Genomic DNA, 13,702 nt, shown 5'->3' with positions numbered 1-13,702 from the left:
TTAATGGTGCTCCAACAGGGTCCCACCGCACCAGGCACGAGTAAGAGGGGCAGGTGGAATTGTGTTTTGTACTCAGGATCACCCGCTTGACCTCACCATTACCACCGAGAGCAGCCACCATACAGCTGAGATCCTCAACACAGAGGCAGAAATGTAAGCCAGCTGCGCGTCCTGCCTGCACAGTCCAATTGCTGCATTATCAAGAGGATGCTGAAAAAGGACCGAAAGGACCTCTGAAGTATGAGAGTGAGATCCTTCAGGTTTGGGGAAAGAGGGAGACTAGCCAACCACAAATTTCTAGAACAGAGGAAACAGGCAAGCTTGACAGAGTTATGACTTTATTATCATTCCCCACAAACACCAAGGGAATCTACAAACTAGAGACAATAAGCTGTCCCACCCCCAAGAAGACCAAACCAACTCAATCCTCCCAGCGGAGGACCTGGGTGCCCAAGATGAGGGACAGTCACCTAACTCTGGAACACAACTTTTATTATATTTGAGACAGGTTCTTAGTACACTTTGTAGACCAGCTTGGCCTTGAAACTTGCAGCAATCCTCCTGGCCCTGCAACCCATTTTATAGGATTACAGGCTTACATCATGCCCCTGGTACCAAATCTGCCTTTTTAGAAATAAAAATTTGGGCTGAGAGATGGCTCAGCTATTAAAGGTCAGGTTCATAGGCTCACAACCAAAAGATAAGAAATGAACAGTTCCACTAAGGTTTATCTTATAAGAAAGCTGGGTGACAAGAAAGGCTCCCTTTCCAAAGCCCAGGCTACCCTGATGAAGGCTCAGTAACCAAGGGTTGTTCTCCCTCCTTCAGGCTTTGGCAGAAGAACACTTGCACTGAGTTTCAAAAGCTCTGGGCCTCATACCCCTGCTGAAGGCCTTCTCCTTTCTGTTGACCTACGGAAGGGACTAAATCCAGAAGATTCTAAGAAGCTCCGACAACACGAAGCATGCCGCTCTTTGATGGTGATGGTGATGTTACGGAGCCGGCAGGTCCCTGAAAGCTGCTAGGACGGAAGCAGGACACAGTCCGGCCTACTTGTTCTAGGAAAATCTTTGTCATCCAGAAATGCCTTCTTGGGAAGACAGCAGGTGGCAGGTGGGCTTGGAGCACACACATCGCTGGCTCACTTGGGACCCAGACACTCCACAACTCCACTCCCCTTCATGCCATCAAAAAAGAAGAAGTTGTTATGAGGAGGGTCCCGTTGAGACAGGGCCTGAGGAGAGACAAGAAGGCTCAGCTTCAGTGTTAAGAGACACACCAGAGGGCTGGAGAGATGGCTCAGAGGTTAAGAGCACTGATTGCTCTTCCAGAGGTCCTGAGTTCAATTCCCAGCAACCACATGGTGGCTTGCAGCCATCTGTAATGAGATCTGGCGCCCTCTTCTGGCATGCAAGCATACATGGAAGGAATGTTGTATACATAATAAATAAATAAATTAAAAAAAAAAAAAAAAAAAAAGAGACACACCAGAACAACAACAACAATAACAAATTGACAGGCCTTCTAAAAGTGGACTGAGTAAAATTAAATAAAAATTATAAAATAAGGACCAAGAGGACTCTGGGTAAAAGCTTCCGCTAAGCCTGATACCCTAAGTTCAACCCCTGGAACGCCCATGCGAGAGAGAACCAATTCCTGCAAGCTGTCCTGTGACTGCCACATGTGTCTTCACGCACCATTAAAAAAGAAAAAAAGTGCTTCAACAGCCATGGCACAGGCCTCAAACCTTAGCACTCAGATCTGTGAGTTCAAGGCCAGCTAGGTCTACATAGAACAGTCTGACACAGTGAAACTGTGCCCTAAACAAAACAAAACAAATATAAGCTTTTTAAAGCAGTGTTCCTCAACTGTGGCCTGGCCCTCTTTGTTCCAGGAGTCACTGGCATGTCTGGAAACACTTCTGACTGCCACCCCTTTCTTGGCCCCTCCTCAGGGTCCATTCTCAGTAACAAACAGGAGCTGTTGCTACCAAGGGCATGTGTGTGTGTGTGGCGGGGGCGGGGGCGAGCACTATCTGAGGATGCCATAAACAGAACACTAAACCCAAGGTAGGGGTGACCCATATGTTTAGGCTGGTCTCAGTCTCCTGTGCTCCCTGGGTCAGTGGTTCAGCCTCCTGAGCAGGTGGAATTGCAGATGCTGGTGCTGACTTGACTCATTCTAATACCGGGTTAGCTGTGGCTGCTGCTTTCACTACTGTCTCTACCAGGGATGACTGAAGGCTAAAGTCTGCCAGGACAGTGATGGAAAGACGGAAGGAAGGAAGGGAGAAAGGAAAGAACAGAAGGAGGGAGGGAGGGAGGAAGGGGAAGCTGATCTACAGGACTTTCACACTTGCCCTCTAACTCCTCCTATGTACTTTTTATAGGTGTTCAGAGAGAGGGCCTCAGATGCAGGCCCTCCTGCCAGCTGGCCGAAGTGCTGTAAGCAGAGGGAGTGGAGGGGATGAAGGGACAGGGCATAGGGTGAACATGGGGCAAAAGGTAAAAGTGCTTCCCTAGCAAGATGGGGTACGAGATTCCAAACACACCCAGCAACCAAGAATGTGGAGTGCACTGACTGTCTGGGGTAAACAGAAACAAGATGCTGAGCAACAGCTGTGCCAGCAGGCAGGAAGGAGGGGGCAGCACTAAGACAGGGGTGTACAGAAACCATCATCAACAATGGCTCCAGGCCACCTCCCCCAACCTCTATTCTCCACTCAACAGGACAAACAGTGCCAAGCTAGTCTCTGGAGAAGCGTTGTTAGGGCGCCATCTGCAGGATAACATCTGAAGAGACGCTGAACTCCCCTGCTTCTAGGGCAGCCTGGAGTGTAGAACCAACTTCTGCAAGCTCTCTCTGTCTAGAGTGTAGAAGCAGGTGAGATTTGAGCAAGAGTTAAGCCCAGAGAGCCAGTCAGTGGGAATGAAAAAGCTTACATCTTCCTTGATCTGAACTTTACTTGCAGAGATGTGGGCAAGTCAGCCAGCCAGGCATACCTCTGTGCACAGCAGATAAAGATGAGCAGCTACCAGAGACTGCCATGACAGCTCTTGCCTGCAATCCCAGCACTCAAGAGGCTGAGGCACAAGTACTGCTAGTTCAAGGTTAACCTGAGTGATAGATTGAGACCCTGTCTGGGGGAAAAACAAACAAACAAACAAAAAAAACCCAAGCCAATAGTTTCTAGGTAACTGACACAGAGGTCTTGGGAGTGATAAGCACACACTTTATACCACTGAGCCCTAAAAAAAGACAAATTTAACAAAGTCTGGCAAATATTGAAGTCTCCAAAGAAAATAAAATCCACTTCAAAGTTTGCCAATGTTTTAGCAACCCAAACATTCCAGAAAGGCTATATTAGTTCCCAGACCTAGTGCTTCTTTGTAAGGTATTAACTGCCCATAACTGGAAGTCACAGATCACTGTAGAGCCTCATGTAGGTGCTGGCAGAGTATATGCCCCACAGACACTGAACTTTGCTACAGATACCCACAGCATTTGGAATAAACAGGGGGTGCCCAGACACCACTGTAATGGATGCAGGTTAAGAGCTCAGGTGTTGGGAGTCTCTTCTGTTTTCCTCTTAGATTGGGATCTCGATCTAACCACACAACTGATAGAGCAGACAAAGTGGCAACAATAGAAAGCATCCGAGGCCACTAGCCGGCTGGCCCGTGGATGAGTTGAGTAGAAAGCCAGGGTATGCATCAAGGCTGAGGGCAAGAGATCAGGCAGGTCTGAGACAGCCCTTGGCTCTGTTAGTGTGCAGTCAGGGTGCTGGGGTCAGCGAAGGGCTCCATAATGATTTTACCTTCACAATTTCCTGTGCCAAGATCCCTCCAACCACAGCACATACTGGAGCCATCTCAGAGAAGCAGTACCTAGAAGACAGAGAAGTATAACATAGCACCAGGGCAAAGGGTAGGGGGTGTCAGTCCGGGGCTGTCCTGGATAAAAGTTCTAGCCAGAGGTAAGTGCTAGAACTGGCATCCAGGCGTGAAAATTAAATCTGACCCCAGGGGCTCCTAAAAGGGTGGGAAAGACCTTTACTTTGGGAAGCAAGAATTCCTTCACATGATTTTTTAAAGTTCAAGGAAAGACTATATCTGTGCTTCCTAAAATAAGGCCCTACAAATACCAGATGTGTGAATGCCCCTGCACATTCTCGCAATTCTCTCAGCACATGGGCTGCGTATTCTTCTGCATGCTATTCCCAGAAGCATGGGCAAGCGGGCTGTGTTAACATGTTGGAAGATGGGAAACACAGGGTGTAGCATGAAACCAGTATGACCCTCCTAGAAAGCAGCTTGGGCACTCAGAGGACAGATCTCAGAGAAGACTGTCAGCTAACCTCCCAAATTAGCATTCGTGTCCAAAACACCTTCAGTCATAGGCTCCTAAAGGATGCTGCCCAGCTAGTTGCCAGACCACAACAGTCAGTTAAAAGAGCAAACTGAGGTAGCAAACCCTGCCTTTTACAAAAAGATAAACATGCCTTCTAGACATCTTTAAAGGCATACCACTAACATAAATATAATGTAAACTCAACTACCAACAACCATTTTGTGATCTGTTAAGGTATTTTGTTGTTGCTTTTGGTTTTTTGAGACAGGGTTTTTCTGCAGTTTTGGAGTCTGTCCTGCAACTAGCTCTTGTAGATAAGGCTGGCCTCAAACTCACAGAGATCCACCTGCCTGTCTCCTGAGTGCTGGGATTAAAGGCACGCACCACCGCCACCCAGCCAATCAGTGCTCTTAACCATTGAGCCATCTCTTCGTCCCCCCTTTTAAGTGTTTTGAGACGACAAAGTGTGCTAAGTTGTCCAGGGTGGTCTTAAACTTGCCATCTTCCTGCCTTTGTCTCCTGAGCAACTGACATTAGAAGACATGCTACCACACTCAGCCTGTTACAAACAAAAAACACTCACACACCTATATTCTGCATGTTAACACTTTACAGTATTTTGCTTTTTTCCTTCTTCAAAAAGTACTGTTTCTGGCTGAGTTTGGTGGTGCATGTCTTTAGTTCTAGCAATGGGAGGCAGAGGCAGGTGGATCTCTGTGAGTTCTAGAAGTCAGGTCTACATAAAGAGCACAGAGACATGAAGACCCGAGTTTAATCCCTAGCAACCGTGTGAAAGCTGGGCATGGTGAAGATGAGAAGACACCTAAGGTTTTCTGACAAGCTAGTTTAACCAATCAGCAAGTTCTAGGTTCAGTGAGAGACCCTGTCTTAGAAACATTAGGTGGAGAATGACCGAGGAAGAGATCCCAATTCAACCACTGGTCTCTACATCCAAGTGAAGGCATAGGTATGACATCTACCCATAGACATACAAACCTGTCAGTTGGGGCTGGAGCTGTGTGTTTAGTGTATTTGAGCCCTTTAAGTCAGTCTCCAGTACCAAAAAGAAAAACAAAACAAAATAAACAACAACAAAAACAAAAGCAAAAAACAAACAGAAAATTCTGAAAAAGTTCACATAGGATAGTCCAGGCTGTTAAGATGTTGAAATAGTCACTCTCGAGTCCTAGTCAGCCTAGAAATCAAGGCAGTGCTCTTCCCTCTGCCTCAAAGTTATGTGCTGAGATGTCTGATGACAAGAACAAATACTGCACAGTTCCACTTACATGAGAGTTTTAGGGCACAGTGCACTTGAGGCCCCAGGAGCTAGAGGAATAGAATAGGGAATCAATGATGATGGTTGTACAACAAAGAGAAAAGAACTAACGCCAAGGAATAGCACACCCATAAATGGTTAAAAAAAGAGTTGGGAGAACACTTGCTGCCCTTTCAGAGGAACTGGGTTCTATTTCCGCACCACACAATGGCTTATAACTATTGTTTATGGAGGAAAAACAACAACAACAACAACAACAACAACAACAACAACAACAACAACAACAACAACAACAACCTGTTATTCCCAGTTCGAGAGCATCTGGCACCCTCTTCTGGCTTGTGTGCTCCTGCACACATGGTACAGACCATACATGCAGATAAAACATCCATATGCACGAAGTATAAGTAAATAAAAAAAAATACTAAAACAAAACAAAGGTTAGAATGAGGACCAGGATGATGGCTCTGGGTAAAGGCACAAACCTGCTGACCTTGAGTTCAATCCCTGGAACCCATGTAAGGGTGGAAAAAGAACATCCTCGACAAGTATACTCTAATCCCCATAGACACACTATGGCACAAGTACCCTACGCTTCCAGCACCACATATTAACACACCTGAAATAAATTATTAAAATGGCCAAACCAAAAACAAAATTACTATCAATTTTACTTACTCCCATTTTTATTTAATAATGTGGCATGCCACAGCATCAAGTGGAGGTCAGGGGACAACTTGCAGCCATAGGGACTGACTCAGGTTGACATAACTGGTGGCAAGTGCTTTACCTGCTGAGATGGCTAACTTTGTCATGCATACTTTACTATAAATTTGTTTTGAGACAGATCTCATATATAACTCAGGCTAGCTTCAAATACACCACATAGTGGAAGATGGCTCTGAACTCCTGATCCCTTTGCCTCTGCCCACTAGAGTGCTCTGCCCATTATTTTCTTCTGGCTTTTTGAGACAAAGTTTCTCTGTTTAACATTCCTGACTGTCCTGGAACTTGTTCTGTAGGCCAGACTGGCTTTAAACTCACAGCAATTTGCCTGCCTCTGTTTCCCAAGGACTTCGGGATTAAAGGTGTGAGCTACCACTGCCTGGCCAGAGCAATAATTTTTTTTTTAAAAAAAAATACAATATAGGTTATTTTATACATAAAGTTATGAATGCTTGTTTATGAAATGCTGACACTATAAACACATCCTAATAAACTAGGTGAAAGTTAACAGCTAAACATCCAGGCAGCACAACACCACCTTGATGTACAAGTAACATAGATCTGTTTAGTACCATAAACAGGTCGTATTATGGGCTGGAGAGATGGCTCAGCATTAAGAGCCTTGACTGCTCTTCAGAGGACCCACTTCCCAGCACCCACATGGCAGCTCATAACTGTCTGTAAATCCAGTTCTAGGGAATCTGACACCTTCACACCAATGCACATAAAATAAAGTTAAATCAATCATAAAAAAATCTTTAAAAAATAGCTTGTATTACGATATACTGCAAAGGGGCAGTCAAGAATATCCACCATAATATTTAAACAGTAGAAGAAAAATCTGTGAGGCCAGACCCAGAGATGTCAGCAGCAGCTGAAATGGGTCATCTTTTCTCATCAGAAAAGCAGTAAGTCTCTTTAAGGAGACAGCACTCAAAACAAGATGGTGAATGGCACAGACCAGATGAAGGACAGAGACAAGCATAGCTGTCTCTGCTCAGCAGTATCAAGCAATCTGCAAGGGGTAGTTTAGTTGAGAGCATGAGATCCACTTTTTCACTCGCAGCCCTATCCTATCCCCCTGGCCGCCAGTAGACAGGCTTCAAGAGGCCTCTGAACATCTCTTACTTAGAAGGCAATAGAAGCAGCTGAACACAGAGAACCTAGACAGGGAATGTGGTTTCCACAGCGGGTAGACGGAGCAGAGAAGAGCTAGCCAATAGCTCATTAGGTCATGTATGGCCTGTCCATTCTGGGAAGTAGAGCCTTTAATTCCATTGCCTAGTGAGCAGCCAGTTCATCATCCTAAATGCTCAAATTAGTCAATTGGCTGTATGTTCATGGTCCAGCACCAAACTTGCCACTGACTGCCTGGGTCAGGCACATCTCCAACTGTTTGTTAGAGAAGCTTGGTGGGATCGAGTATTCCTCAGGTTGTGAAGTACAGAGCAACACCTGCTCCTTCCCGGAGCAGAAGCAGAGTACCAAGCTTGTGGTGCTGCCAGCCCTGTTCTTATAGTCTCACTCTTGCAAAAGTCCCTCAAAGACTGTTTCCTAGCTTTGGAGGATAGCCTTTCAGTCCATGGTTACGTAAGGAGTTAAAGACTTCCTACATGGGTGATGCTGGCTAGAATGGATATAAGAAGCCCAGGAAAAGAGAAGGCACTAGGAAGAAGGAACCTTCTGACCAACTGTATTGCTGGGAAGAACCTGAAAGCAGTATGGGCTACCATGGTGAGATATGGGGTGACACCAAAACTATTACTGACACAGACCTTGGGCAGAGCCACACACTGTGGCACACACCTTCCATCTAAGCACTCACAAAGTCACATCTCAAAAGAGAGTAACAAGCTGGGTGGTGGTGGCAGCACTCAAGAGGTAGAGGCAAGCGGATCTCTGGGAGTTTGAGGCCAGTCTGGTTTACCAAATGAGTTCCAGGACAGGCTCCAAAGCTTCACAGAGAAACCCTGTCTCGAAAAACTAAAAGAGGGTAACAATGACAACAAAATGTGAGGCATGTGACTGTATCTCTATAGATCATTTCTTCACTTAAATAATGGGGAAATAATCTACAATCAAGAGACCTCAGTGACAAACAGAGTTGAGCAGAAGAAAAACCTCTGTGCATGGATGCTGTGACGGCACTTCTCTGAGCTTCCATCCCCTCACCTACAAACTGCATTGCTTTGAGGATTAAGGCAGATTATGAGCTCACTGAGCAACTGCCCTGTTGTCAAGAGCTGTTCAGAAACTGCAGCAAATAAACTGTGCTCACAATTCCTAGGGCTACAGATTGAAGGCTCGGGGGTTGGGGGGGTCAGGGGGGCAGCAGCTCAAGTATGCAGAAGACAGCAGAGCTACCTGGAAGGAACTCAGGGTCACTTGTCTACAACATCTCAAGCCTGGCTGTGTAAGAGCAGGAGACTGCCAGGGCTAGAGCATTCCAGAGCCTGGGCACTAGACCTGAGGTTTCTGCTGATATACTACTACTGCTGAATGATAAATAACTACCACAATATCTACCAAGTGACCAAACACACCTTTAGACCCAGCAACTCCCTCCTTATTTATCCAGGGGCTGAATCTGGACAGTGTATGACTCAAGGAGACACAGTACAGCATTACATAGCTAAGGCTAAACACAAGGCCAGCAAGCAGGGGGGCTGCTGGGATCTCCCACCCTGTGACAGGTGAGGAAATGATGCACCAACCAATGTCTCACACAGGACATAGGTGAGACAGAAAGGCACAGAATACACTAACAAACCACATGGCACTCAAATTTCAAACCACATGAAAACCAAACCTACAAGTCTTCACTTCTCTCATAGTGTTGGTTATAACACTGGCAGGTGGTTTATGCAGCTGGCAGGCAAATGTGGCACAGGATTCCCCTTTGAGGCTTTGGGTCTCCATAAAGACAAACACCAAAACCAGATGGCTGTCTGTTCTGATACCAACCTGACAAAGTCATCGGGAAGTAAGTCAGGACTGACACCCAGCGAGTCAAGCACATCATTTCGTATCTGCAGCAGTAGCTCTGCATCCTCGCTGTAGCTATCACAACTGGGATCTCTCCCTTTATCTGTGCGGAATTTCAGCAGCACTGGGGAAGGAAAAGGAGGAAAGGAAGGTTAGAGAGCCAATCTTATAATGAATGCTCTGACCTCACTTCAAAACCTCAAACAGAAGGAAAACCCCAAATGTCTTTTCTTCTTGTATTCACCAATAGGAAATAATAATCAAAATGTGGGCCGAATGAAAGGTAATACACATTTCATCCACCAAACAAGTGAGTCAGAAAGGCAACTACAGCATTACAACAACTAAATTTTCTGTGACAAGTGCTTGGAAAGTAAAATGGGATCTGACCCAGGTCAGGTCAGGTAAGGCTTTCCTGAGGAGGAAATAAGTAAAATGGGCGTGGGCAGAAGAGGCCAGCACAGAGCCTTATTACGGAGAAGTCAGGGTGGGAGGCCTGCATTCTAGGCATCAGTTCAAAGGACTGCTTCAGCCAGAAAGAATAGCCAAATACTCACTCCACAGAAAGGCAGGTTACTGCAAACCTCCCTCCCTTAATACAAGAACCATATCAACCTCCAGGAACCAAGGAAGCAGGGGAAAGGTCCCAACCATGTCTTGACGCCAGGTTTATGTACAAGGCTAGAACTTAGTCCAAATGAAGCACCAACGACAGGAGCACTTTCTGCTGCTGCTGTACCTGGTCCCATTATCACCTGCACACTTCTTCAAGGGAGAGTGTGATCACAGGGAGTCACAGTTTGCTCCAAACCACACAGAGTATGTCAGAGTGGAGGTAAAAACATATGAATTTGCTTCTTAGACTCAGTTCTGGGTGCTCTGGTAGCACTTACATGGACAGGCACTTTACTATTTGCTAAGTACACACATTTAAGTCTTAGCCTTTGTACACCATGGAAGAGATTGGTGAATTAGCCCTGCAGAATCAGGGGCTCTTCCCTAAGATTAACGAGACTAGAAAGCTGAGCTATTTCAAATTGTTCTGGGCTCTTAAAAATACAAGCATTTGGAACTTGCCCCAACTAAAGAACTATTCCTCTTTTTTAAAAAATTAAGATTTTTAGTGATGTATAGGTATGTATGTGTATCTGCACGTGGGTATGTACATGTGAGTGCTGGCTCCTGTGGAAGCTAGAGGTGTCAGATCCCCTGGAGTTAGAGGGCAGAGTCACCTGAATTGGGTGCTGGGAACCAAAACTCTGCTCCTCTGATAGAGCAGCAAGTACTCTTAGACCCTGAGCCATTTCTCTAGCCCCAGGTATTTTGATTTTCCTTTTTAAGCTCATTCTATTATCCTGAGACTGACAAACAGCTTGACAAATGAACACCCATGACTAGAGCCAGTTTCCAAGTAGCACAAACTCTATTTGACCAGCCTCAGAGGCACTTATTTGGTGCCAGGCAGACCTGGGTATGAAAGTACACTAGTGGGTATCTGGAAAGCTTATGGCTGGGGCAACATTCATGACAGAAAATTCACAAAGCCAATGGTCTTCCACCAATGTTGAAGCAGAATTTGGAAATGCGTTCCAAGTTTTCCAAGAAAATCAAAAACTATAAGAGACCAGGTAGAAGAAAAGACTATGGTTTCTGGGATATTTCCACTGAAGAAAATATCAAGTTTCCATTTCTCTGGCAACTCTCATGGAATTATTTCTTGCTCAGGGTATTGTTTGTGGTCTGTCTGGTATGTCAGCCTCTCCAAGGGCATCATTAGACCCCTTAGTGCTATCAGAACACTTGACAAGTTAGAGGCCAGCCACCACGCACTGCTACTCTGTGAGCTTGGTTTCTAACTACACATCAGATGTGCAATGAAAGCACTGAGTGGGCACCTGAAGTCTGGCTGGAGTGGCAGCTACAATCTGTTGGACAGAAAGCCCCTTTCCCAACATCCCGAGAAAACAGAGAAACCCAGACACTAGACAGCCTAGCCTCAGCAATTTCTCTGGGTGGCCCTTGCACAATGCCAGTGACTCCTGAAAATTCAAGACACCAACATCCAGAGTGGATAGTGGGTGCTGTTGGCACAGAAGATGGATGTGATGTCAGATAGCTAGATGAGGCCCAGTGGCTCATGGCAGAAAGAGGAAGCCAGACTGCAAGCTCCTGGACAGGGGAAGCAGACCTACATTTCTGGCCTCCTACACAGTCCTCTCCTTTCTATCACCAGGAATACCAACTTTCACAAGTGTCCAGGAAATTATCAGTTCTGGGAACAAACTCTAAATAGTGATAGACCTGCTATATGTAGAAGCCATGTTGAACATGCTACATGTATGAGTAACTTCACAATAATAACAGGAAAGGACGGTGATAACCATCACCCATCTACTTTTAGAGGAAGAAACACTCAACTGCTCAACTGCTAAGGGGAAAGGAGCGGGCGTGTAAACGCAGTTCTGCTTCTGGAACCCAAAAGTGGCAGAACCATGCAGGAACTTGGCACCAAAGGTGCCACATGGTCTGGCCCCTCGCTGCACTGGACTACATTTTTGCAAGACACATTTCCCAGATGGTCTTGAAGGTTCACAAAGGTAACATCGACTGCAAGCTACTAGATCAGAGGGTGAGTAGAGGAAGCAGAAACCCTTGTCCATCTGTCTGCAGAGAGTAACACCAGCTTCGTCTCAGAAAGAAACCAGGTGGCACCAATAGGAAGAGCAAAGGCAATGGCCTGGCTGTACTGGGTGCAGTCTGCCTGGAAGATGCCGGCAGGCTGGCACCATGCACATACCTCACTGACCACATCTGAGGTGCTCTCAGGGCCACTGGGAAGGTGGCCAACAGCAGGGCCACTTATTTGCAGGAAAGTAAACAGAAGCAGTCTTTCCCCCCTCTTTTTAGAATGTCAGCACTCATTAGCAGAAGTGAAAGGGGTGGGAAGAAACTCATGTTCCAGAAATGCAGCGGCCTCAGGACTGACCCCAGCCCTGGCAAGTTCTTACTACATTCTGCTCTTTGTTCTGCTCTCAAACAGCCAGTCACACATGGGCACAGCTGTTGACTCTGCATTTCTAAAGCGCACCTCCTCACCAGTTTGGGTTGTAATGTGCTCAGATCAAACACTGGGATGGAGAACTGCTTTACCAAATGATGACTTATAGGATAATATAAAATACTACAAAATGAGAGTTCCAAACTTGATTAACCTCATCTGAACTATTTAACTCAGGTTGTCTAAGTCTAGGGGGATGATGAGATCTCTGATGAAGATGTACTGATCAATGTTTCTCTGCCTAAGTTTATGACTAGTCAATGTAATGGGAAAGACAAACTATGAAAATAAGTATCTTCTCGGCAATGGTGGTGCATGCCTCTAATCCTACCATTCAGGGAGACAGAGAAGTGTAATTTCTGAGTTCGAGGCCAGTCTGATCTACAAAGTGAGTTCCAGGACAGTTAGGGCTAAACAGAGAAACCCTGTCTGGAAAAGCAAAACAAAACAAAACAAATAAACAAAACAAAATAAAATACAACACACAACAATTTTTTTTATATTTCAAAGAGACCCTGTGCATATGTGAACATAACACAACCTCTGCAAAAATACCTAAATATACTCAAATTTCATCTAAATTCAGAATATCAGCTCAGTGCTGACACAGGTAGAAGGTCACTTATAAGTTTACATACAAGTCTAGTTTTGGCTACACAGTGAGATACTGTCTCAAAAGCCAAAAAATAAACAAAATATTATTATGATGGGGCTAGGGATGTACCCAGTAATGGTGTACTTATCCAGTAGGAGCAAGGCCCTGGGTTCTATCTCCAGCACACAAGCAAGAACCAGTCAGTCAAATACTGTAGTATTTAATGTGACACCAAAGCCACCCAAAACAAAGCAACAAAAATAGAAGACAATTAAGCTGACGGGGAATGGCATAGTCCCTGGAGGTTACCATAAAGTGGCTCTCAGACTCTTATGGCTCATGGCATTTCTTCATCTGCTCAGATCAGTGCCCAGTGTTTCCCTATTGGCCTCAAGTCCAGTCTCAGTCCATGCATATGATACTTCTTTCATGATACTCCCTGAGCCCAGGTCTTTACCCCAGGCCTGAGATGGGGACCCTACAAACCACAAATGACATATTTACAAGTCCAGCTTGATGGCAAAGCCACAGTGGTCTTCCTGAAGACTCTCAGATGCCCTGTATGAGGTCCAAGTCCTGTCTACAACTTTCATAAATGTTTACATAACAAAACCTTGGTTCCTAGCTTGTATGACTGGGAGGTCTGAAGGCTGTTGAAGGTATACTCGATAGGGATTATGGAATCCAAATCTTCTCTTCCTTTGTTTCCTGA

General features: G+C 45.5%; 1 protein-coding gene across 1 annotated transcript in view; it reads right to left on the bottom strand.

Moving 5' to 3' along the window:
- Positions 1 to 321: 321 nt before the first annotated feature.
- Sae1 (SUMO1 activating enzyme subunit 1) overlaps positions 322 to 13,702 on the bottom strand; it is a 55,431-nt gene continuing 42,050 nt past the window's right edge. Inside the window, exons 7-9 of the mRNA XM_048431688.3 lie at positions 9,317 to 9,461; positions 3,818 to 3,887; positions 322 to 1,234 (exon numbers count right to left, since the gene is read on the bottom strand). Of these exons, the coding sequence (XP_048287645.2) occupies positions 1,142 to 1,234; positions 3,818 to 3,887; positions 9,317 to 9,461 (308 nt within the window). The 3' untranslated portion in view covers positions 322 to 1,141. The remainder of the gene's footprint in view (positions 1,235 to 3,817; positions 3,888 to 9,316; positions 9,462 to 13,702) is intronic.

The sequence above is a fragment of the Myodes glareolus genome, chromosome 1 (assembly GCF_982192425.1).
Source record: "Myodes glareolus chromosome 1, mMyoGla1.1, whole genome shotgun sequence".
Lineage (NCBI taxonomy): Eukaryota > Metazoa > Chordata > Mammalia > Rodentia > Cricetidae > Myodes > Myodes glareolus.
Note: the sequence above shows the minus strand (reverse complement) of the source record. Positions and strands in the feature narration are given on the sequence as shown.